The 27,563-nt window shown below is 28.7% G+C and overlaps 3 protein-coding genes across 3 annotated transcripts; 1 reads left to right on the top strand and 2 right to left on the bottom strand.

Moving 5' to 3' along the window:
• Positions 1–7,951: 7,951 nt before the first annotated feature.
• Positions 7,952–10,564, top strand: LOC130810459 (photosystem I chlorophyll a/b-binding protein 3-1, chloroplastic). The gene is made up of 3 exons (XM_057676531.1): positions 7,952–8,635; positions 9,498–9,559; positions 9,807–10,564. The coding sequence occupies exons 1-3, from the start codon at positions 8,480–8,482 to the stop codon at positions 10,420–10,422; spliced, it is 834 nt and encodes a 277-aa protein (XP_057532514.1). The 5' UTR covers positions 7,952–8,479; the 3' UTR covers positions 10,423–10,564.
• An 876-nt stretch (positions 10,565–11,440) lies between these two features.
• LOC130810457 (catalase-like) lies at positions 11,441–17,267 on the bottom strand. Its single transcript, XM_057676529.1, has 9 exons — positions 16,978–17,267; positions 16,523–16,619; positions 15,947–16,224; positions 15,393–15,761; positions 14,314–14,721; positions 13,798–13,887; positions 13,611–13,678; positions 12,096–12,189; positions 11,441–11,809 (listed from the first exon to the last, which is right to left on the bottom strand). Exons 1-9 carry the CDS (start codon positions 16,990–16,992, stop codon positions 11,750–11,752), a joined length of 1,479 nt encoding a protein of 492 aa, XP_057532512.1. The 5' UTR covers positions 16,993–17,267; the 3' UTR covers positions 11,441–11,749.
• A 5,940-nt stretch (positions 17,268–23,207) lies between these two features.
• LOC130810460 (tropinone reductase homolog At5g06060-like) lies at positions 23,208–26,403 on the bottom strand. The gene is made up of 5 exons (XM_057676532.1): positions 26,098–26,403; positions 25,472–25,679; positions 24,355–24,574; positions 24,100–24,206; positions 23,208–23,589 (listed from the first exon to the last, which is right to left on the bottom strand). The coding sequence occupies exons 1-5, from the start codon at positions 26,187–26,189 to the stop codon at positions 23,401–23,403; spliced, it is 816 nt and encodes a 271-aa protein (XP_057532515.1). The 5' UTR covers positions 26,190–26,403; the 3' UTR covers positions 23,208–23,400.
• Between the last annotated feature and the right edge of the window lie 1,160 nt (positions 26,404–27,563).

Below are 27,563 nucleotides of genomic sequence, written 5' to 3'. Positions count from 1 at the left end.
TTTGTTGAAGATAGATCAGAAATGAAAATTTAGGAGATAAAATCTTTTACTGGGGGAGGGGGAATCTGTCCTATCGGTTCACACTCAGTCTATTGTATTTTTAACTGATTTGACCCCTGTATCAATTTATAATAATGATGTTAAAGCTAATTAAATGTAACAAGATCGAGTAAAAATTAATCGTTACAGTAATCGAAATGAAAATTTAAAGGTTTTAGATCATCATTGTGTTTTATATAATTTTTTCATTCTGAAATATTAGAAAAAAAATGTAGTATTTTTTTTATTATCATTTTGTTATTTTATTGATTATTTAACTATAATTTATTATCGACTATTCTCTCCCTAAACATAAAATTTTGGCTTTGCTTCAGTAGTCAAAATACATGCCTAAGTAGTGAGTTAGGGTAAACACAAAAGGCATATAGAAAGATAATTTTTAAAATTATTTGAACATGTGCAAAGATGGTTTAGCAAATAGGTAAGAAAGCAGCGCAGTTACAGCTAAAAGGACTTGAAGAGAGAGAGAGAAATTAAAGATAGCTTGGAGTGTAAGAGTGAAAAGAGGTATAAAAGATCTAAAATTACGGTTAATAAAAAATCAGAATGAATGGAGATGAAAAAGAATTCATGTAGTACCATTGAAACTAATTTACTGACTCATATAATCAACCTTAATCTTTCGAGTTTATTTTTCGGCATTATTGTAAATGTGTATTTAAAATAACAAAAAGATAATTTTAAATTTTTTACTTATTTTAAAAAGAATTTGGAGTAAAAGGTAAAATCACTCTGGTTAAGTCCTTAATAAGTGTGATTCACGGAGTCCAAGTATGGTGTTGATAGAATCTCCAAGTAGGAGTAGTATACTTGTACATTTTACTATTTTAGTATTTGGTATTATTTTGTTTATTAATTAAGTTTATTTTAATTCATGAATACGTCAAATGATTGGCCAAAGCCAACACAACTACACAAGTGGCTTATAAAAAACTAATCCTACGTGTAAACGGACCTCGTCATAACACTAGTGCCAACTTACTAGTAGTATTCTAGTACAATACTCCTTCATTTCTACTATATCAGCACGAACATTAAAAAGTTGTATGTAAAATTGAAAATGTGATAAGTTTATTACAACATATTAAAATAGTAAATGGAGCAAATACACTAAGATAGAAAAGTTATATTGTTTCAATTGCTTGTATAATTAGGGAAGCTTCTTGATATAGGAAAATTGTTATTTAATATTCTCTTTTATTCTCTTTACTTGTCCCATTCGGTTTTGGTGTATTTGCCAATTATGTTTTTAATCTTAAATATCTCTAATTGTGCTTGAGTAAAAATTATAAGAAGTTGATGTTGATAAAATTTACAATAAGACGAATTAAACAAGATCCCACATGACTATGTTGTAACTTATAGATTAAAAACAAATCACATAATAAGAGTGATCAATGAATAGTGTTGAAAAATCAAATGAGACAAGTAAAGTAAATAGGAAGGAGTATGAATTATTAATTTTTTCTCTAAAAATTAAGGTTTATATATCTATAACAAATTTTTAGCTAACTAATAATGTTGACTCTTCAATGGACAATGCTTATATAGAAGTTCGAAAAGGTGGACTAAAACTAAGTGTGATAAATCATTAATGGACAATGCATATATTAAAATGCACGAGACTATGAGACGTTTAACATTTTTCACCCACATCTACAACTCAAAATATGGATTGAATAAATATCTTAAATGAGTCATCTTCTCCCAATCTAATACGTTTTAAATAACAAATCAAATAAGATGAGACCATGTTCCATGTTGCATTTTAGCTAGCTAGAATTGTGCTAGCTTTTTAATCAATCAAGATGTAATCCAAAAACCGAAAGAAAAGTGTCATTTTTTATTGGAAAATATGTTTATTTTCTCTACATCACAAGCATCCATGTATTGATCAATATTTTTATCACAAACTTTGATCAAATTGAGCTCAAACCGATAAATTTGTTATTAGGCTTGCAAAAGGTAATAAGAAAACTAAATAATTACACGATAATCTACCAAATAAGAATATTTACACAATATTCTAATTGTATTACTTTATCAAAAACTCGCACAAAAGGAGAATTAATTGCACCCAATCTTATAAGGTTCCATCCTATAACTAATTGATATTAACAGGATTAACCCATCAACCTTATTAGTCAACAAAAAAATTATTGTCGACGTAATTTAATTTCTAATTAAAGTATTTTTTTTATATAACTTTATCACCTAAATTAGATTAAAAGATATAAAAAAAGCAAACCCGATTATATTTAGCGAAAGTAATGAATGATGATAATCAAGTGGATACGATTCATTGATTCATTTAGGAGATTTAAGGATGCAAATGCAAACTAAATTAAATAAGTGATCTTCAAATTTTGAGATCATGAAACGTACGAATCTAAAACATAATTTTCATTCAAAGCTTAAATAAAGAATCGTTCTACAACGAAGCGTGTGAGTTGTGACGTTGGTGTTTGGTAAGTGTTTTATTTTATTATGTAAAAACAATGTATCTCTAATAGATAATCAAGTTTGGTGTGAAATTGAAATTTATTAGTAATTAATAATTAGTTTCACATAATATTTATTCTTTTGGAGAGTAAACTATAATTCAAGTTGGTAAACAAGCTAATTTAATCAATATTTTTCATAGATAAAACTAAATTTATTGACAAAAACTAATTTCATTAAATCTATGTCATTTTCAATTTTTTAAATTTTTATATTATATTTACCAATCTAAGCTTACTTTACTAATTCAAAAATTAAAAAAATCTTAAGAAATGAGTTTGAACAACTCAAACAAGAATGAGAAATGACAACTCATTTACAAGTTCAAAGAAGTTTCACTACTAAAATCATAGTTGATAATAATAAGAGTGACTACACTTTAAATTTATAAAATGATATATTATTTTTTCTTTCTCCAATGTGGATAATAATAGATACTTCTACGCTCCCTCTCACATGAGTGTTCTTAGAATATTAGACCATCAAAATGTTACAAACCTATTGAGAATATATGAATGTTTGTATAAAGGCTCATTAACTAGTGACAAGATAAATTGCCTAGTTATTAAGGCGTAGTACAACAGATTGAGCTCTGATACCATATTAGAATTTAAGAAATGAGTTTAAGTAATTCAAATAAGGAGGAGAAAAAACAACTCAATTAGAAGCCCAAAAGAGATTTGCAACTAAAATCAATTGGTCGTAATATGAGAATATGATTTATTACTCTTTAAGTTTATAAAGTAGTATACTATCTATTTTTTCTCCAATGTGAAACAATGACTCACATGTGAATAACAATGAGCACTCTAATAGTTTTGCGGTGTATGATCGTTAATCAATCATCTTAATATGTTCATTAATAGGGGCATTCGTTGCTCTTGAAAGCCTTAATTATAATCAATCATCTTAATATAAAACCTTTTTGAAAAAGAAGTTTTGTCATGGATCAATATTTTAATTTGCTAGAGGATGAAGAATATAGATTAAGTTTACAACGTTAAATCTCAATGTTTTTGTTTGGAATAATTGCGTCATTGTTTACCAATAACATGAATTACTTTTAAAAATGACACATCATTCCATTAATTTGAAGTACATATACTTTGCAATATAAGGACCATGTTTTTCTAAATAGTTCTTTTGTTTGTCTATAATATTTAGTCAAAATGCTTAAAGAAGGGTAGGTGTACATCTTAGTGCCTTAAAAGGTGCATTAATTAGTATTATTAATTAGTGAAATATCTCATTCATTTAGCTAGAGATGTAAAAAAAAAAAAAATATTTAGTGTTGCAAAATTTAGATAGTCATTTTCAAATTATCAACTTTAAATACACTAAATACAATGGTGGATTTGAAAGTTTTTCATTTGCCAAATATGACACTAAGTAATTTAAGGTCAAAATAATAATATATTTATTCATCTTGGATAGTGTTGCATCTAGCTAGGAGGCTCTAGGTGTGATGGCTAGTTATTTTGTCATGTAGATTAAAATAATAAATAAAAGTGAAACGAATAAAATAAGGTAATTTTTTCTTAAAATTAAAGTTAAAGTGAATAGGGAGAAAAGAAAAAATAAGTTTGGAGGCATATTAAAAATGAAGTATTTTTTTTAGAGAACTTGTAGATTTAAACTAAAAATCTTGGTAAAGGCTCGTTTTTGCCCATTAATAATAATTTGAAAAAAAAAATTAAATGATTGTTAGGGTTTTTAAATATATAGGTTAAATAAAATTAATAATGTGTAATGTAAATTTATGATATAAAGTTAGTATAGTGAATGGTAGAATTTCATCGAATAAATGTGTAAGAAACAAGTTACTCAAATTTAAAATGAGACGTATTTATTGATTTGACTAAAAAGAAAATGAAAGGAAATAACATTAAGGGAGAATTAAGTATTCTCTTCAATTTAAAAAGAATGTATTAAATTTAAAAATTCATTAATTTGTGATCACAAATTTAAAAAGAATGTGTCGAATTTTTGCATAATATAGAAAAATTAAACTTGAATTCTTCTGGAAAAAGGTGATAAAAAAATGAGTAGAAGGAAAATAAACAACAAGAATCAACTCAATAATTTATATTTTAACTCAAAAAAAAATCAAAATTTTTGAAATAAAATTATTATTAGTGGTTAACTTTTGATCCAACTTGTAAGAACTTTTAACCAAAAATAGCATTAACACCACAATTTGGTTACCTTTAATATCCATTTTTTTTCATGAAGTGATGCACGACACAGCAGTACAGTACAAATGTACTGTCCTAATTTGACACCTTCAAATTGTTAAGTGCTAACCACTCAAAAGTTGCCAAATTAAGCACCAAAATTGTTGCCTGTTGAATGCCTCGTTCGAGAATCATTACAAGATTCTCTTACAAATTCCCTACTTGAATCTTCCTCAAAATTTTAAATTTTCATTCTAGTCTGTGTTATTAATTTTTTATATTTTTTTAGCAATGATTAATTTATTTTTTTTTTATCTTAAATACTTATTTTATCGTCAATTCAATTTTTGTATGATTACTCAATTTACTTATCATTTTCATCAATTTTCATTCAAAAAACAAGTGGTGTATTCTGAGAGAGACACACGATATTTTAGCGAATCAGAATCAAGCAAAATTTATTTATTTAATGACAAAGTTGATTAGGATTAAGGATTGTGATTAGGCGTAACCAATAAATGATATATACCTTGAAGCAAGATAAAATCTTTGGAATCTCTAGACCACCATATATTTAGAGATTCTTGTTTGATTATTATATTTTTGTAATTATCTGTCATGGCCAACCAAATAAAAATTGAGTGAGATTTTGTTATGAGCAAAAACTATACGTTCAACTAATCAAAACCATTTATTTCTACTACTAGAGACAATACGGTCACTTGCATCATCTTTTCTGTGATGTGGAATTCATTTGAGATTAGATTGGTTATGCCAATGTGGGGTACTTATCCCTTAAAAGCACAATAAATAAGGATTTAATAAATACAAGAAAATAAAGGTACGACAAAAATGAGTGTTTCTTGATTTGAAATAAATTTTTTTTTAATACGATTGGTGTTAAGTTGAGCTAGATTTATGACTAAACCAACATATAATTGTGAAAATATGAGGTGTATGCACTTTGTATGTCAACTAATACACCATCCTCAAACTATATCACAATGGCAGGAAGGACTCCAATGACTCATACAGTATGCGAACTATCTTTGATTCATCAATGTGGGGCAAACCATCCCAATATCCCCTCACATGCAAATCCAGTTATTAAGTGGGAGCAATCAATTAGCTCAGATAGGGATGCCATTCTTTTGTACCTACCATAAGATTAATCGAACATTCAACTCGGATTCATGTTAAATTGAGCTAGACTAATCGTCAAAGTCATCACATGATCAGGGAAACACGAGGTGCACTCTACACTTCATTAGTTAAGAAGATATGTTCCCAAAAGCATATGGCAATGGGAGGAAGGGAATTAATGACTAATAAAGTGTGGCCATCATCTTTAATTTATCGATGTAAAACAAATTATTTCTAACATATAAATCATGATTCATTATATAATAATATGTATGTTACTTAACCGGTATATATAAGCGTCTTTTATTTATTCGCAATTTGACCTATAAGTCTAATAAACATCGTGAACTAATATTCCATTATGATAGAGAATACAAAATATCTTGGGGCTTTATCTAAAAATTTATACAGCTAGTCTTTTGAGAGACCGTCTTTTTGAGAGACATATCTCAAGCCCAGTCCATTAAAGATTAATGCCTACTTACCGTATTCTTAATAACTACTTACATTATCCTTAATGGCTACTTACTGCATTCTTAATGCCTATTTTCAATATCTTAAATGTCTACTTATAATATTTTAAAAAATATATAAAAACAAGAGATAGTCTTTCACAAAAATTTGTGTACGGCTACAATATATATTATACTCCTATTATATTTATACGGTATATTTGCAGCTTATTAGTTTAACATTGATAAACGTCGGTCCACCTACAACACTCAGATGATCCAACCCCCAGTTGCTTTGGGATAGGAATAAACAACCACCTAGCCCAATTCCACTGAATAAATAGCCCAGCCCACTTTAACAAATGTACTGGGCCGCAGCATAAGTTTACTTTTTCCATTAGTAAAATTGATATTTTCATGTACTTATCAATGACATAAGAGAGTATGTAAATGTGTCCAATCTCATTTACAACGATCCTAATTTTATTCATAGTTTTTACAAGAGATGGTCTCTCTGAGAAATGCATTAAATATATGTGTTATGAATAGTGTGACTTGAGTGCATATTTAATAGGTGTATTCATGTGGTGACTTATGGGATGGAATCCTAGGGATGTCATGAATGGGTGTATTAAGTTTTGTCTTAATGTTTGTGGTTTATGATAATGATTAAAATATGAATTAATGAGTTAATCATGGGAGTTGTGGGACTTAATGAAGAAGTGTAAAGGTTTAATTCAAGATGTACAATGCAAAGTTGAGCAAAACTGTCAGAAGCTCTCTGAAGTGCCGCTTGACCAGCTCGCTCGATCGAGCGAGCAGACAGAATGTAACCAGAAACTTCCTGTAGCCTGCTTGACCAGGTCACTCGACCGAGAGAGCCTCTGCTTTGGTCGAGCGATGTTTTTGATGCTCCTAGGATGCTGTTTTTGACTCTTTAAGTGCTTAGGGTTGTTTCATTGTCATTTATTCATAGTCTTAATATACTCAATGTTATTTAATGTGATCTCTCCTATAAATAGAGAGCTCATTTGCTCATCCAAATACATCCACAAAATACACCCCAAGCCAAACACTAGCCTATATCTCTTCTCTATTGTAATTCTCCATATTTGAGAGTTCTTTGAACTCTTTTGATAATATAAGATATATTACACACCGGTGGACGTAGCGTAAGTTGGGTGAACCTCGTTAAATCTTTGTGTCGTTTTATTGCATTACTTTCTCCTACAAACATCGATATCATTGATAGCTTAATTTGTTTGTCATAAAACCTCATACATTCGATCTTGGCAATATTGGAGTTTGAAACACATTGTTTGAATGCTAATATAGCATCATTTTCAATATGAGCTAAATAGCATAATTAATACAAATTGAAGTAAAAATAAAAATATAGACTTCTTATTTTAAAATTGTCTCTTTAAGAGACAGTCTCTTATAAGAATACTTGAGTTTTATTATCTACAGAGATATTTGATATAACATGGCTTTATTTTGTTAAAAATTACTTGATATGTTCTCAAAATTCCTATATTACAGACGATTATGGGTTGAGAACCATGTGTTTGCCTTGTTGTTGAATGTTTTTCCTTTCATTTTTGTTTCAATTTTGTGATGTGTGTTTAATTTTTATCACTTATAAGAAAGATTAGTTTCTTACTTTCTTTATATGTATGAATTTTATAGCCTGATTCTGAATAAAAAAAAAAGTTGATCCAATAATTAAAGACTTTTCATTTGTTTTTTCCATAACAAAATATTGATTCTCACCGTTCATAAAAAGATCGATTTTTCATCTCTTGTTGTACCCGAAATTGAAAAATATTAAAAATAAAAATAAAAATAGGTGGCAAATGGGCCCACGTGGATGGAAATCAAGAAATGTTATCCAAGATAAAGATATAGTAGTAGTATATAAAAAGTAGTTGCCAGTTGTAGAGCCATAGTTGGATAATGAGATATTGATTTGAGCCAAAAATGAAAACCCACCTCAGAACTAACATTCAATATCCACCTGAATATCTTTTAAAAAATATTTTATTAATTTCCTTTTTCTCTCCTCCACATCCACTTATTAGTAGAAGTATATTTCTGTAATTTGTTTGGCATAAAAAATATTGAAGTGAAAAATATTGGAAAAAAGGAATGGCAGCACAAGCTCTAGTTTCATCATCATCCTTAACTTCTTCAATTGAAACTGCAAGACAAATTTTTGGGTCAAGAAATTATGGAGTTTCTTCTTTTACTTCTTTAAGGAAGAATTCCCTTGTCGTACGAGCTTCTGCTACTCCACCTGTTAAGGTATTTCCAATTTTCGATTTTTGAGTTTGTTATCGATAATTATGATAATAATATGGTACGAGTTTTAAAATAGCATTATTATAATTAGTAACAAATTTTAGAAAAACCATATGTAACATATAATGTGTGGTATTGGACTAGTCTTATGTGAGTTAGATTGCTTATATTGATATTATTTTTTTAACTTGTTCCATATTGATTTGTTTTATTTTTTTTGTGTTTAGATATTTAATAAAAGTTAATACTAATATTTATTGATTAGATTTAGCTGTTTTTAACAAAGGTTCTAAATTCCATTTTCAACTAGTACGCCATTTTGCTTTGGCTCGATCTTTGTGCCATAAAGAAAAAAGTTTTCAAATTTATTAAGCTTATGTTTTCATTTTCCTATATTTATATCTTCCTATTTATACATTACTTTCTCCGTACTATTATACTTGCTACATATCACTTTTTATCTCCGTACCATTATACTTGTTACATATCACTTTTTATGTGATTCAATGTGTGATTTTGATCACGTGTATCTCAAACTATTATTAACTAAAAATTATAATCCAATGTATGATATTGATCACGTATATATCAAATTGTTATTAACTAAAAATTATAAAAATTTGATATAATGAAAATACGTGATTAGACGATTCAAACAAGATTCTACTTGACTATATATATATATATATATATATATATGTATGTATATATGTATTTCATTGAAGATGAATATTAACCTTATGTCATATGTACCGAGTATTTTAGAATAGAGGATGTATTTTTTTTTAGATTCCAAATTAAACATGGGTGAAATTCAAATTGATCATCAATTCTAATACTCCATTTGTTAAATTTTTTTTTATAGCAAGGAGCAAACAGACCCCTTTGGTTTGCATCAAAGCAGAGCCTTTCATATTTGGATGGCAGGTATGTTATTATTAATTTATCCAAGAACATCTATACTCGGGTAATAAAGACTTGATTTTCACCACTTCGAAAGATTAGTGCCCTCAGGCGTGGGATCCAATTAGATCCGCCCCTGCATATAAATTGATTTTATGTAATAACTTTAAGATATGTTATATACTTTATCGGTACGTTCACGTCTTAGGAGCATAACTTGTAGTCTAAAAATGTTCATACTAATCCAATTGATGGCTTCAAAATCATGCAGTCTTCCAGGAGACTATGGGTTTGACCCACTTGGACTATCTGACCCAGAAGGCACGGGTGGGTTTATCGAGCCTAGGTGGTTAGCCTATGGTGAGATCATCAACGGACGTTATGCAATGCTAGGAGTCGTAGGTGCAATCGCCCCAGAAATTCTCGGAAAAGCTGGTCTAATCCCTGCAGAAACCGCCCTTCCTTGGTTCAAAACCGGTGTAATCCCACCAGCAGGAACCTATAACTACTGGGCTGATCCATATACATTGTTTGTATTTGAAATGGCACTCATGGGCTTTGCCGAGCACAGGAGATTGCAAGATTGGTACAACCCTGGGTCAATGGGCAAGCAATATTTCTTGGGCCTAGAAAAGGGCTTAGCTGGATCAGGTGACCCAGCTTACCCAGGTGGGCCATTTTTTAACCCATTGGGCTTTGGTAAAGATGAGAAATCCATGAAGGATTTAAAACTTAAGGAAGTGAAAAATGGAAGGCTGGCTATGTTGGCTATATTGGGCTTTTTTGTTCAGGCCCTTGTAACTGGTGAAGGCCCATACCAAAACCTTCTTGATCACTTGGCAGACCCAGTCAACAACAACATCTTGACTAGTCTTAAGTTCCACTAAGAAAATAATTTGAGGATTAATTACTTGTGTTTTGTAATATATTGGGTTTCCAATCCAATATGCAAATATTGTGATTATATTAAATTAAATGACTATAACCCATGAAACTAAGGAGTAAGGATTAATGTTGTTATGAGTGGTAGATATTCAATTTATTAGATGGTGTTTGTTATTATGTATGTATATAATCCACTTTTAAAATTGACTAGTTTTAGCGTGTGTTGACAAGTAGAATGCACAACAATATTAAGTGACAACTACGGGCTTTGATTCGTAACTAGCTAAATTGAATTAAATGGAACTAAATTAAACTGAAAAATTATTAAATGTGAGAGTGAAATTTATAAGAAAATCAAAATAAAGAACAATTCAATAGAATCAGATTCAACTTATAAAATTTTAGCTTAAACTTGATCGCAAACCTACATGTATATGTTATCAATAAAGGTCTTTTCGTGTGCCCACTCCCTAAATCAAGGATGTTTGTTTGCAAGCAAATTCAAGTGAAGTTTAGACTTAGATTCAAATCCCCAACTCTAAAATCAAAGTTTATTTACAAGAGAATTCGAGTGAAGTTTAGTCTTAGACTCAAAAACCTAACTCTTAAGATTCCTATGTTTGGTTATTATGAATTCAGTTGATACTTTACACCTCAAGTCTCCCATCAACCAAGTTTAATTCACATTCATATGTCTAAAGTTCTTAGATACATTGTTAGCTAGACGACCCTTAAAATTATCAAATAATTATACTACTATAACATACGATATAGATATATATTTCATGTGTTTCTCTTAATTTATACATTATCTATTTATAGTTTATTTGACTTTTCATATTAATAATATAAACTCACATTCTCTAACCTATCTCATTCACATACTAAATTCGTATTTTATCATATTCATATATTTCTTTTCCGTCCACTTTTTACCTTATTCTTTAACTTACATTTACCTAAATTAAAAATCAACTTAAAACAACATTACAAACTTAAAACACATATTAACTCCATAAATTTAAAGAAAGAAAGTACAAACATATTATTTATTAGAATTGCATTTTTCGCAAGCATTACACAAAGGTCTTACAAGTGAAGCATAGCACAAAAGTAAAATAAAATTAAAATAAAGAAGTGGATTGCAATTTTGTAAAATAAGAAATATATATTAGTTTGATTTTTTAGTTTTGCTCTATGCAGATGGTATGTTAGGGTACGTGATTGAAAGAAGCAAAACCATATATTATATATTTATATATTTAAATATTATATTCATTCTTCATGATCCTCCTCTTCATCCAACTTAAGATTTTCATATACTCCACTTCACATGGTTGGTCTTATGTTAAGTCTACTTGCCACTTTCATACCCAGAGATTTGTCAGCCTGTAATTGTTGCAAAATCACAAATATGCCAACTCATTAGCAAAACATGTATAACATTAAGCATATCTTTATCCATTTATTATATTTATAAATTAACTATTTTTCAGTGAGACGATCTTAAATAAGGAGACTATATTACTCATTATATATATATATGAGAGGGGCTATTTAACCCATGTATAAAACGTGTTTCCTAGTGAGACTTTCTCATACAACAATTTGCGTATATTTATTATTATATTCCTAATCTCTTCCCTGTGGTAGTTAATTTGTGGACAAAAATTACCTGGGACAACCATGAAACCCAAATGTTACGGATTTCATAAGTAAGGCGAGGATCAGATAAGGCTTTGACAAATCTTCCAATGAATCTTTCTTGCCTACAATATGATACTGAAAGGTCATGCATGCATCAAGACAACACAAAATTATTGAATCGATTGCATATTTTTCAACAATTAAGACTTTTCATCATTAGAAAAAATTAGTTAACTATGTGGATTTACTAAAAAATATATAAAATATATTTATTGTTGATGAGTTAAATTCTACTTTTTATTCATAAAGTCTATCAGTAATGAGATGTTTAGCCTACGAGTAGATATTTATGTTTTAAATTTATATCACTTGATTCAATGTTATGCCAATGAATTCGAATTTTATATTAATGAGTTACCCGACAATTTAATGAGTTATCCAACAATATAAATTGTTATGTAAATGATAGAGTACTTAAGCTAGTATACTCTGAACTTCAACAGTCGCTTAAGTCTTTGATTGAGCTAATAATTTCTTGATATAGTATCAAAAGTAATGAAAAAGAATGATGATCGAACAATAAGTTTTGTTACAATTAGATATACTCTTAAAATTTTTAATTCATTTTAGACTTATTTGTTGAAATAACAAATAAAGGTTTATTATTGTATGAATAATTGTCAATTGTTTAATTTATAAAAAATAATGTTAAAAATGAATTGAAATCACATTTAGATACACTTATCTTAAAATCTATCCATATCCGAATGCTAATAACTAACTATTTATGTCTATCAAAGTAGTGATGACACTTGCTTCAATAATTCAAACCCACTTGACGTTTAATCAAATTGTACATTATTTTTATAGGATTGATTTATCAACACCAACTAAAGTGATTAGTGGTAATTAGGATGGTAGGCCTCAATTCTTACTAAAGATTTTACAAGTTTCCTTTGTGTCTTAATCATTATATTACATCCTCTACTAAATTACGGTATCCAATGTTGGAAGTTAAATTTATGCCAAAATAACTAATTTTGATCATTGAATCTAAATTAAGGACTCTATTAACGTTTTAATTCAGATCAATTGATAAAATTTTTATTAATATTAAATTAAATGATATACTAATATATAATACAAAATAATAACCGAGTGATTTAATCCACCCATAATACCCTGAAATCACTAATAATTCAACGACTAATTCTCCTTTTTTTTTATCAAACATTTAACAAATCTTTGTTCTTTATGTCATTTAAAATAAAAGTTTGCAACATAACCAATAAAAAAAAAAAATATCGGCTTAAATAGATTTTACTTTTAGATGGTTGATATGAATTTGTATGATTTTTCCATTAATATAATTGTTGATGTATAGTTGTATAATTTCTGTAGTGAGATGGTAAGTCGCAATTTGCAATCAATGCAATGTTTTGAGTAGTTGGAATTTAATAAGTTGGCTTAAATGTTAGTAACAAATTTGTTTGTATTAGTAAATAGTAATAATATGTCCATTATATCTCATGCAAAGACAGACCTGGCTGGGTCCCATGATCTGTATCTCTCCCCTGGTTCCTTGAAGTTATTCTCCTTTGGTATAATTTGCTGCATTTATAGAAATACAAAACAATATTTATTGTTATACCCATCTCTAATTCAATTCCATTCTTACATATACTCTATAATCAATACTTAATACTATTGAAGATTAAAAGAAATAAAACCTTTTCACGCCTTCCATGAACTATGACGGTTGGAATTGGAGACTTCTCTGCCTCACGAACTGGATCAAATCTTGATGGGAAGTAATCAATCTGATAATAATCAAATTTAACAACCATGTTTACATCATGATCTACTACTTACCCACAACTCATAATTGTTAAACATACCAATAATTTTTAAATATAATTCAAATCATAACAGTTTATTATATAGTACACTTGGTTATAATAAAATAACTCGTAAAATTATCTATACTCCAAATCATTTTACCTCTTTATTATTGCTCTTGATTTATTAATTTATACAAATATCAAACAAAAAAATATATATAATCATTAACTTATATCAAATTGATATCAGAGCTAACATAACAAACGATCACCAATTCAAATTCTTTCAACTCTCATTTTAAGTAAAATATCTAACATCATTAATTAGAAAAGTTCGTATTTACTTCCACAGTAAGAACATAAACCATAATGATTGATGAGTAATAAAGAACATAATATGCATACCTCTTCATCCCTATGAATCATAGTCATAGCACCATCCCTATGATTATTGGTGTGAGGACACTTGGGAGCATTAACAGGAAGCTGCAAATAATTAATTCCCAACCGATACCGATGTGTATCGGCATACGCAAAAGTACGAGCTTGTAACATCTTATCATTTGAGAAATAAATCCCAGGAACAATATGTGCAGGATCGAAAGCTAACTGCTCATTCTCTGTAAAAAAGTTATCAACATTCCTGTTCAACACAAGTCTACCAACAGGCTGTAATGGGAAAATGTTTTCAGGCCATGTTTTGGTAGTATCCAACGGGTCGAAATCGAACTTATCCTCATCTGCTGGATCCATTGTTTGGAAATACAAGGTCCATTCTGGGAAGTTCCCAGCTGCGATCGATTCGTACAGATCCTAATACACGTATACGTTATGTATTAGATAGAATATCATTATAAAGTTTGTTTGACGAACATATTGATACTGTCTAAAAGCTAACTCAACTAAAATTTTAAATACGGCTCCTCACCCGAGATCCTTTGGTCTAAAAGTGTAGATGCAACACAAGTCCTTCTCAAATATGGCGCAAAATATTGAAATTTAAACCTGTGACCTTTTGTCACGTTGAGTCAAGAAACTAATTCAACCAAAAATTTAAATTGATGATTGAAGCTCAAAAAATATTATATACTTTTAATGGGATGTATTTAGTGACAATTAATTTAAATGCTTCTTCTTTAAATTTTTAATGATATATATAGTAGATTTAGTGATATTTATTAGATCTTTTCGCATCATAATAAAAAAATCATACCAAAAATTTTTACAACAAAGGATTTAGTGATATTTCTCATAAATGTCACTAAAAACTATAGTTATAATGATATATGTCAATAAAGACCAAATAAAAGTGTTACTAGATTATTTTACAGTGGACTTTAGCTTAAAATAAAAACCAACTAGTACTTTAAGAATATAAATGATTAATATTTTATTTAACCTGACCACATTCTATGTCGCGAAAAGTTAATTTTGTTGTAGTGATACACCAATAATGAATGCATACGTATAGTTCCAATACGTACCTGTGTTGCGTGGCTATGGTTTTCGCCACCAATTCGGATAGCTTCTTCTTCTAGAAGGTTTTTCTCGCCGCATTTGGGACGCCAATGGAACTTAACATAGGTGACTTTTCCTGCTTTGTTTAGAAGTGTAAAAGTGTGAACTCCAGATCCATTCATGTGCCTGTAGTTAATTGGTATGCCCACATCGTCGAAGAAGAAAGTGAAAGTGTTGAGACTTTCTGGGAGGTAGGAGCAGAAATCCATGAACCTCCAACTTTCTTGGATGTGGGATTTTGGGTTCGGCTTGAATGCTCGGATTAGATCAAAAAATTGCATTGCATCTCTCGTGAAGAACACCGGGAAGTTGTTACCTACTATGTCAAAATTTCCCTATAACACCCATTGATCATTCAAAAATCAATGTTTAGAAACGATAATTTCATTTCAAAATTTAAAAGTCACTCAAATTTAACATTTGACAAATCAATGAAAATTCAATTTTAAATCTGAATCGATTTCAAAATTATTTTCAAAAAATAAATAAAATTAAAAAGTTAAAAATTTAAATTGATTACCTCTCTGGTATAGAACTTAACGGCAAAACCACGAGGGTCTCTAAGAGTTTCGGGACTACCACGTTCATGAATAACAGTTGAAAATCGAACAATAACAGGAGTTTGAACACCGGGTGCACGAAGAAAATCGGCGCAAGTGAGATGAGAAACGTCATGTGTAACTTCAAAGAAACCTTTAGCACTTGCACCTCTAGCATGTACCACACGTTCAGGTATACGCTCATGTGTCCATGTTGCTATTTTTTCTATCAAATGATAATCTTCCAACAGAATCGGACCTATATTTTTAAATCACACGACAACATATTAATATAATTCTAACAGCATATTATATTGGAATGGTGTAAAAATTAACAAATTTTTAAAGATTATGATATTTTTCTAACAGTATTATAACTTTAAATACTTAAAATATACTACGTAAATTGATATTAAGGCTCATAACTTTTTGAGGTTCTGTGCAGTCGAACATGCTCAAAAGCTCCCCTTACAATATATAAATATATAATAATACAGATTACTTATTATACAAAGTTGTTTGTTTGAAGTCCATGACTAATTACTATTAGCACATACCTCTGGGGCCAACAGTTAGTGCTGAAGTGTCGTTCCAAACAGGTGTACCATTATTTGTGGTTAAATATGGGGCATTGTACGCACTTGAAGGCCGATACTGCACAACAAACTCTGATCAACCTTCACAATCATAATATTTTTAACTTGATTCATCCTTGTAGTAATTTAGGATACATAGTTTTTCTTGGAATTTTTATTTAACATAATCTAATATTATATATGTCCGATTTATGGATTCTGTTGAAATACGTTCAAATGGTTTCCATTTGAAGATCATTGTAGGTGTTTTGTCCGTCTACACGAGATTGCAAGTTTAAATAAATGCATAAATAGAACTTAGACGAAACGTGGTTAGGCGTCGCTCTTTAATTTCATTAATAAGTTTAGGCAAAATCAAATAATAATAATAATAATAATAATAATAATAATTGTAACGAACAAATAAGAGAGCAAACCTTGTAAGGATCCATGGAAAGAGAATAAAAAGAGAAGAGATTTGGGGAAAGTAGAATGAAATTGGATGGGAGAGTAAAGGAGTAGGTTTAAGTGAGTTGATCAAATGAAAGGACAATGCACCAAATTTATAGTCACAGTTAACCCCACTAGGCATGCACTTGCTAAATGCAAAATAATTGAATTTCATAAGATAAGATAACAAAAAATAAATATCTTACAGACCACTAAGTCTGCTATACTTTCCTGAAATTATTTTGGTATGCAGTCCTTATCATGTTAGAATTGAGGTTTCTGTCATTTTCTTTTGGTGTGCTCTTGTGGGAGGTTTTTCATACTCACTAAATACTAGCTTGGTCCCATATATAGCTTTTTCTTTAGCAACAATTTAGCATATCAATTTGCTATTATTATATCCTATAATTATTTTTAAAATGTGATAAAAATGAAATTGTAAAATACACTTATAATCTTAATATTGATCAAAATGAAAAATTGATAGTTGAGATTATAAATATTAAGAGATAAGGAAGAATCACAATAAAACAGAGACATTTGGTGTGCCGACAATGAGTCTTTTTCTTGTTAATGTATTTGATCAGTGAATTTCTCCATTGTACATAATAGTCTTTAGTATCCACATGTTGCTAAAGTTTAGCACTAGGGCTAAACGAAGTTATTTGATATCTGATTTGAATCTCGATAAACAATTCGAAAATTCAGATATTCGATATTAATAAAAAAAAAGTTTATATATTTTTTAAGAAAAAACATTTTGAGTAAATTATCTTAAGGTGACGGTCGACAAGCATATGTCACATGAGATAATGGTATACTTCAAGAGGCGTATGGCAGCCACAACCTTTCCCACAAGTATTGGTGTACGATTCATCAATCCAAGTTGTGTGGAAACAATATGATTTATCTATAAGAATGCTGATATACTATACATACTCATCATAGGGCTATATTTATAAAGAATACTCGGCATACATGACCCAATTTAAGGTTTATTTTTTGGATTAATTAACTAGTAGGAATGTCGATTTTGTAGAAAGCTAATATTTTTCTGTAACTATAAATCATCAATCATAATTTTGCTATATATAACTTTTATTTTCTAACTACACTCTACAAAGTTAAATATATATACGACCCAAGTAGGCATGCAAGTGACAACAAAGGCACAACTCGCTCCCAACACGACCCATAACCAAGAAAAGGCACGACTCACCAACCGTTATTGTGTGCCACATACTACAACATTTTATGAAATCGACTACACATGGCTTGTACGTATGACATTTATAACAGCTGGTCAAACTCGTCAACTTATAATTAATTTTGAGAAAGAAAGAAGTGTGTTATGTTTTGTAATACGATTGTAATTATGTCTTTTTTTATTTAATTGTTTAAAAATGAACAGCATGGCACAACATGTCCTACTGCAGTTCAGGGCTTACAAAAGCAAGTTGTTCATTCCAATCCACTGCGAGCCGACATGACCTAGGGTGTTCAACGGGTCAAGCCTTCATTTTGAGCTCTTATTTGGCCCATTTTTAGGGCCGAAGTGAAAATGGGTCAAGCCAAAAACGGGCTCTACTATCATTAAAATGAAGCGGGCTATAAAAGGGCTTACTTATAAGGGTCAAAAACAAGCCTTTATAAATAGCATAATTAATGGATAATTTAATTATTATAAATGACAATGCCAATAAGGATCTTAACGTTTCTACTATTTAATTATTATAAATGATAATTTAATTAGTACAACTTAATCAATGAAGAATATAATAATTTAGAAATAAAGTGCATATTAAGTTTGACGCAAAAACTTGGCCAAGACGGTCTCATTATGAGTTCGTCAATTTGGGCGGCCCCAATTCGCGGGTGTAATACCCTCACATGCTTTTCCTCGTTTTTCCCATTTTTCGGGCATTTATCAATTTTCACTATAAAGGTATTAGTTTCAACTTAAACTAAAAACCTTAAACAAATCAATTAAAATAATAAAAATTTAAATTTGACTTATAAGTGATCAATTTTGACGTTAAACTGATCAATCTCTACCTAAATATGTTTATGTTTTCTCAATTTCAGAATGGAATTAATAAAATGATATTATTCTTTCATATAATGGATGAATTTCACACAACAAATGAATGGTTAATAACTCTAGCAATAATAGTGTTAAAATATTGCACAATGCAATACTCTAATTCAATGCAATATAATGGTTCTAATGGAACATAAGAGTACTTGTACTCTTAATCATTGATCAATAATAGTGATGTTATTCTTTCCTCAGCAGTTTCCATTCATAATGGACTTGTAAATTAAGTTGTAGGTGTAGTATTTACTTACCCTTGATGTGAAGGCGAAGAAAGTGCCGATTTTGGAGTTATGTTTTGCCAAATGAAAAGATGAATGGTCTTGGAAATGATCAAGAATTTATGACTGTTTTGTTATAAAATTTCAATTTTGATCTAAAAATGATTAATTCAGACTTTAAAATGATCCATTAAGTGAATGATTTTCGGACATTATCAAGAGTTCATAGTTGCTTTGTTATAAAAAATTTCAATTTTGATCTAAAATGATCAATTTAGCTAGATCTTAAAATGATTAATTGAAAAATCAACTTTGACCTGAAAGGTATTAATTATAACCTTAAATAGATTAAGTATTGAGCGCATATTGGGGAAAATTATTTTTGGGCTGATTGGGTTATCTGTCTCATACTGAGACGGTTTTATGCAAAACCAGCGATAAATTTAAAGGGCCCTTATCCAATCCGGCACATATTTGCTTAATCCCAGTCGGGCCCGTATCCGTGCATTGAAGACCCCTAGATGTGACACGAATTTTTCCTCATTGTGTGCTTTCATGAATCATTTTGTCTAGATGCTTGATAATTCAAGAGGTGGTTGAGTAATCCCATGTGCCAATTAGGTACTTACACGTGCATATAGGGCTAATGGCAAACCGCAAAAATTTTCGATAAGATTAGTCTAAAGGGATGGGCCTTCCTTTGTTGAGGTTAGCCCCTACAGCTTAGATCACCTTGAATAATTTTATGATCAATAACAATTACAGTGAAGAATGTTAAACGGAAAGTAACTTCAGAGTATTCTTATATAACTATCTATTGGACTAAAATACATCGATGTTATACAACACATATCTCCTAAATCCTAATATATACACTTAAAATTCCTCTTTAGAGTATGTTATACAACAAATTTGTATATCTACCACTACAAAATGATCCCATCTTGAAAACTTTAAAAACTATCCTTAACTCATGCTGTTTATTTAATTTGTTTCATTTTCTTAATATTTTATTATATTTTATAGAAAAACACCAAATAATCAGTTGATTGCTAATTAAATGTACGTATTTTACTGATAAAAAGTAAACCAAAACTATATTCGAAAAAAATTCCTAGAATATGCTCTAATTAAATGAAGTGTATACATCAAAATTGCTTCACAATGACAAACTTTGAAGATAATGTGAAATGATTAACCGCCATAAACTTTATAATGCACCGCTTGTATGCTGTATATTGATGTATAATTTTGTTTCCCTTCTTATTAGATTTTTTCAATAATTTCTTAAAACCAAAGTAAGAAATTTGTATATGAAATTTTATAACAACTTTTATATGAAATCTTAATAGATTTGTCTTGATATATTAAATTTTGGGATCTTAGTAATAGACATTTTTGAAATATTCATTAGCAAGGATAAAATTAAATTTAAAAAGTAAACTTCTAAATTGTTATTAATTATATTACCTAATTTACCATTAATTTAGATTTTATAATCATAGTATATGTAAAAATATATTGTGTTAATTTTTATCTTTTTTTTCCTACTTTATATATTATATGTTTTTGTTAACGAACGTTCCAGAAATCTTTGTCAGCATTTGTCAAAATTTTATTACATATCTTTTAGTTTTTAAGTTCATCCTTTTAAATTTACTTAATTTAAATTTTTTGTCAAAACACATATTTTTTTTATGCTCATTTATATATTTAACTTATATTATTTTATTACATATTTCTTCTACTTTCTCATAAAATAATTTATAATTTTTTTTATTAATTTTATGCACAATTAATTTCCCAATAATTGGCATTTAATTAAGACAAAATAGGTGTGACAGGAGGAGTGTTGTTAGCCGCCTCAATTGAACAATAGATCGATAGTGGTGGTGCCTTGAAAAGCACCGTTGGATATATTATCATTTATCTCATTGAGTCATTATTTGCTCCTGTCATTTTCTAGCAAATATCTTTTGGCCTCCACACGTGAATATAACATTTAAATATCACCCAATAACATTTAAACATATTCATTTAAAAAAAATCTATAAAATCGCCATTTGAAAATTTTCAGTTCTTTTATAATATTATATGATTGAGTATCAGTGTATCACGCAATCATGTTTAAACTTGTAAAATATACTCAATTTGAAAAAACTCTATAAAATCATCATTTGAAAATTTTAAGTTTTTTTTTTTATAATATTGTATGATTATATAATTTAATCTAATAAATTTTTAAAAAATAATTAATATAATAAAATCTTTTAAATATCACGCAATCACATTTCAACCTATGAAAATGCTCAATTTGGAAAAACTCCATAAAATCGTCATGTGGAATTTTCTATTTTTTTATAGTATTCTGTAATATGTTATGATTTTAAAGTATTGTATGATACTTAGAATTATAATTAATATAATATTATCTTTTGAATAACACGTAATCACATTTTAACCTATAAAAATGCTCAATTTGGAAAAATTCTATAACATTGCCATGTGAAAATATTCAATTCTTTTATGATATTGTATGATATGGAAATTTTCAGTTCTAGTATTTATGATTGTATGATATGATAATTCTTCTTGGCCATGACTTTAAAAATTGTTAAAATAATAGCAATAAATTAATCCATATAGAGGTTTATATTCAAACGACTTGAAATTTTGTTGAAACTAAAGATTCTTAAGTAGAAATTTCATTACCCAAGCACGAAAGCCAAACAATCATATATCATATACCTATTAATTACACGCCCTTTGTCCTAAAAGTGTTTGATTCTTGTTATCGTATTACAGGTTAGTTATTTTGGATCAGTTTAAAATTGATTTTGTTGTATATATAGGTTTTTACTTAATTGTAAAAAAATCAGGTTAAACTCAAATTTAGTTACAAAGCCAACTTAATGTCAAATTGCTGGGGCCTGTAATAAATACCTTTAACTTCATCCCACAAAAATTTTCCCATTGACAATGGGTGGGAAAATCAAGAAAATGCAAATATAAAAAGTGTGAATAAAAATTTTAAAAAAGGTGTGAATTATGGTAAAAATTAAATAATGTAAATTTAGTACGATGAACCGGAAAAATGAAGCAAATTTTCATGAGACAAAGGAATGGATAAGACACTAAAAACATATACTTATCAATAACCTATTTATAAAGTTCATGATACTACTTTATTAATATCTTTTGTAAGAGTTTACCTCTCAACCTACTTTTATTAATAATAATCTCTTTTTAAAATTTATTTTTTTTATTATTATTACTTTTTCTATTTTCCCATCATATTCTATCTCTTTATTTATCTATCATTTATATTTGTTTCTTACTAAACATTTGATTTTTTTTTTCCATAAATTCAATAATTTTAATCTATTTATTATTTTTTGAATATTTGGAAGATTATTTAGCAAAGGATCGAAATGCATCAAAACATTTGCAAAAGAAATAATTTTTGAAAATTTCTTTTTAAAGTATAGCAATATAGGTCTCCTTTTAAAGATTTTAAAAACATGAGTAGTGGTATATTTATTTGTTTATTTTGATTTGTATTTTGGTAGAAATTAATCGTTGAATATTTACAATGAAAAATATTTGAGCCGATGAGGGGAATGTGACAATTTATGTTCAATCGGTCGTTCTAAGAGGTCATGTGATGACCTATTTGCATTACTTTTTGGGTGATGACCTAAAATAGGGTCAGTATCAAGAACGATATTTTAAAGTGATTATTTACATTTTTAAAGTAATTATGGCTTTTTGGGTGATGACCTAAAATAGGGTCTTTTAAATGCTCTTCTTGTTTTGAGTTGAATATAGACCTTGAGCTAATCTATACTACTTCCGTTTCATTATACTTGTTATTAGTAGTGGTATTTTTTCACACAATATATCACAATCGAGTGCGAGTATTTGCAAGTTTATTAAGTGATGACTTGAATCATTCTATAATACATAGTAATATGTTTGTATTTTTTTAACAAACATTTAAACATTTCTATAACTCAAAAGTAAAGTCATCTTAGCTTCAATCACAATACGTACGTAGAACAATGTAAATGAGAACCTTAATCATTTTATAATTGTCAGTAGGGAAGTGGTAGAAAGCCATGAACAGTGAGTCCACCATCAACAAAAACAGTTTGGCCAGTTATATAAGCAGATGCTGGCATACAAAGGAAAGCCACTAAAGCTGACACTTCTTCGGTTTCTCCAAAACGTCCAAGAGCTGTTCGAGATTCTATTGCTTTCGAGAACTCCTTGTGAGTAACTCCCTGTACGTACGTTCATCAAACAATTCATATTCATAATTCATATTTATTGTTATAATTTATTTCATTAAACTTATCATTAATTATCAAATTATATTAATAAATTAGATCATTACTCGAGCAATTAATTGTAGGTTGATCTAGTTAACTTGTTCAAGACTTTCACTTCCACGTCTATTCTAACTTTGTGATAATGTTTAATTCTAATCATCATCTGCAGGATGATGGATCAATCCCTCTTCTCTTGTTTATGTTATCAATATCTTAATAAATTTCCTCTTTATAGAAATGGCCTTAGCCAAACATAAATATGAAGTATATCACAAATTATTCTTAAATGAGATTATTTCTATTGAATTGACTCATATATATTTAATGTATTAAAGTGATCACTTACAGTTTTAAAGCAATTATAACTTAGAATAATGAGCTAATTATTATGAATCTATCTAATGCATAATATAAAATAATGTAGTAGTTTTGATTCTATATTGACTTGTGAATGAGCATTACCTTTTCGGACATTGAAGTCTTGATGAAACCGGGAGCAACAGAATTAACCCTAATATTGTCTTTTGCCCATTCACATGCTAGAATTTTGGCTAGTTGATTTATTGCCCCTACCAAAACATAAATATTTAAATTGTAAGTTAAATTTTATTGAGACTATACTTTTGTTCATTGATTCTGTAACATTTAAGTTAAAAAAAAAATATATATAATAATAAAATTAAAATGTTATTTGAGTGAAACAGATGAATATTAAACCTTTAGCAGCTCCATAAATAGAACCAGGAGTATTAATAGCAAAGAAACTAGCAACGGAGGAAATAAAAATGATTTTGCCATCCCCGGAGGTTTTCAACAATGGATGTGCAAGTTGACAAAGATGATAAGCCGATTCAAAGCAAAGCGCCATTACATTTGATATATCTTCCTTTGTGTAATCACATGTTTCTTTGTATAAGGAACATGCAACATTGTTCACCTGAAACTCCAATTATTTAATTAATAAATCTTCAACGGTTATTGTATTAATTAATGGAGTACTTGGGTAATCATTAAATTAAACTTTTTTAGTTGTTTCTTAATATGGTATCAAAGTTAATAGACTAGTTTGACATCTCAACCTTATTAGCTTAGACAAATTCTTTATTAAGACCGTTTTATTGTGAGACAGCTTAATATAAGCCAAAATTAAAAGAAAGTGTTGGTTATCTTTTCAGTTCCATTAATTTTGTTTCTAAATTACAGTTTTTTAATGTTTTGGGCTGCTTGTATGGATCCGTCTTATGATAAGACGATGTCAAACAAAATTTATTAATTAGCTTGAAATTTTTAGTCGAGACTCTAACATATGTTATAATAATCTTCTATATATGCCCGTTTATTTATATTTACTATGTTTTACTTAAAAAGTTCTTATTTCAATTAATATTGTAATAAATTTATAGGGATCAAGAAGCATATAAGTTCTTCAAACATAATAAGCACTTAATTGTCCATTACATTTTTATAATTTATATAAGACGAAGATAACTACTGAATAGGTTGTTATGGAACCAACTCAATTACAAGTTTAAGCTGATGATTAAGGTCTTATGATTTATTATATACTCTAACACATCTCTTTACATAAAAGCTCTTTGGGTTGCTTTAAAGTGTGGATGCAACACAAACTCTCATCATATTTGAAGCGTAATATGTCACTTTAAATGAGGTATCGGTGAAATTCGAACCCATAATCTCTTGGCACGTTAGTTTTTAATATTCTGTAGAAAAATCTTTTAAACAAAAACTTAAACGGATGGTTGAAGCTCTAATAAGATATTACTATCTTATCTATACTATTAATAGAAGTCAAATTGATGAGCTAGTGACTTACAAGAATATTCAACTTTCCAGAAAAGATAGAATTTATAGTCTCCAAAAGTTTTTCTCTTTCGGAGGCAGATGAAACGTCACAAACTGATCCTGTAACATGGAAACCTTTTGTTTTCCAGTCTAGCAAGCAAGCGTCAAGGTCCTGTTGGTTACGAGCACATGTATGAACATGAACTCCTTGTTCTGCTAATTCCTCTACTATAGCCTGTCTGCACGTTATAATTTATTTTCCAATCATAAATCACTATTATATGATTATAAATTATATCCGAAACAAAAAAGCGTAAAGCATAATTGCAAGAAATTATTCAATGACCGTCGTTCATTATTAGATTATAAGGTAAAATTGGCCGGAGTCAATCCAGACTTGATTAGAATCCATAAGTGATGATCTAAGCGTAAAGCATAATTTAACATTGAGGTCCAAAATTGAACATGCTCAGAACCTCCCTTGACAGCAAGAAATCTACTTTAGAAATAACTTTAAACGACTCGATCGAAGTAACGGACGATCAAACTTGATCCACCGTAACACATATACATTGAAATGGGGTGTTTGAATAAATAAAAATGTAAGCTTGCATGCATGTGGAAAAGAAAGAAAAGAGTAAAGTTTGAAGTTAATACCCAATGCCTTTGGAACCACCAGTAACAAGAGCATTCATCCCGGTGAGTGACCATCTTTTGTTATTTTTAAAACCATTCTGATTACTTGCCATATTAACTCTCTCTCTCTCTCTTAATTTTGTAGTAAAATCTCAACAAATAAAAACAAGCTTCACTTATATTAATTAACTTAGCTTGTATTCTACTTTAATAAATTATGGAGCAACCCATAATGGCTTTATATAACACAGATTTGATTAATTTAATTAATTTGTGTAATTTGTATTTGGATCGGAGTAGTTAGTTAATTTCTTTTTCAATTCATATTCAATATTTTATTCCTTTTACAAAGTGAAAGTTATTGATTTATTGTATAATCTATTTGTAAGTCAAATTTATGTGTCATTTGTTGTTGGAAAATGTTTGAAGTTGCGGGATATTCCTTCTTTGACGGCCAAAGGGTTTGAACTGTGAACTTAACGGTATACGAATGGACTTCTTTGTTCCTACTAGAATTGATTAATATTTCTACGACTTTACTTTAGAACTAATATGCAATAACTTTATAAAAATTAAAATAATAAATATTTTTACTTAATCAAATACAATTATTAATAAATATTTTTTATTATTAGGATGGATAAAATTTAAATCTGTAATATTTTGTCACATTATCTTTTATATATCATCTTAATAAATCAACTCAAAAAACTTAAGTTAATGGTTGAATTGGTTATTTGACGTAGCATCAAAATTTAACGTGACAAAAAAGTATAGGTTTCTTGTACTGTAAATTTAATATACTAATATATTAGATGGGTCTAAAATTTATCTTCGTGGCTTTGTTAAATTATAATTTGGCTACCATTCTTTAATATTATTTATAACATGAAATCATGTTAAAAAATAATTTTCTTGTTTTATGTTTGATTAGTAGAGAACTAAAATGAAAAATTTAGGTGAAAGGCTTTTTAATCACATTGAAACATTTTCCAAATAAAATAAAGGAATTCAATTTTTCACTAAAAATATTGAGAATATTTTTAGAGCAATTGGACGGCGGTAGTTTTTAAAATCGATAAAGGACTATTATTATATAATCTAAGGTGCTGACTTCTTACTAAGAGGTTTCATTTTATCACTAAAAATTAATTATACAGGACCATATTCTTAGCAATGTAAATAAGCATTAAATTAATTTTCTAAAATAGAACTATCATCTGATTTTAGTGCAAATTACACACTATAATATAGTTTGCTTTTAGTAGGATATATTTAGTGACATTTAATTTAAATGTTGCTATTTCAACTTTCTAATAGTATATATAAACGATTTAGTGACATTTATTTTAGACCCTTTAGTAGCATAATAAAAAATCACACTAAAGTTTTTTGCAATATAGGAACTAGTGACATTTCTCATAATTGTCACTATAAACTATAGTAACAATTACATATGTCACTAAAGACTAAATAAAAGGTCTCTA

This window comes from Amaranthus tricolor, chromosome 4 (assembly GCF_026212465.1).
Source record: "Amaranthus tricolor cultivar Red isolate AtriRed21 chromosome 4, ASM2621246v1, whole genome shotgun sequence".
In the NCBI taxonomy this organism is placed as follows: domain Eukaryota; kingdom Viridiplantae; phylum Streptophyta; class Magnoliopsida; order Caryophyllales; family Amaranthaceae; genus Amaranthus; species Amaranthus tricolor.
The sequence above is the reverse complement of the archived record's forward strand: the minus strand, read 5'-3'. Positions and strand labels throughout refer to the sequence as shown.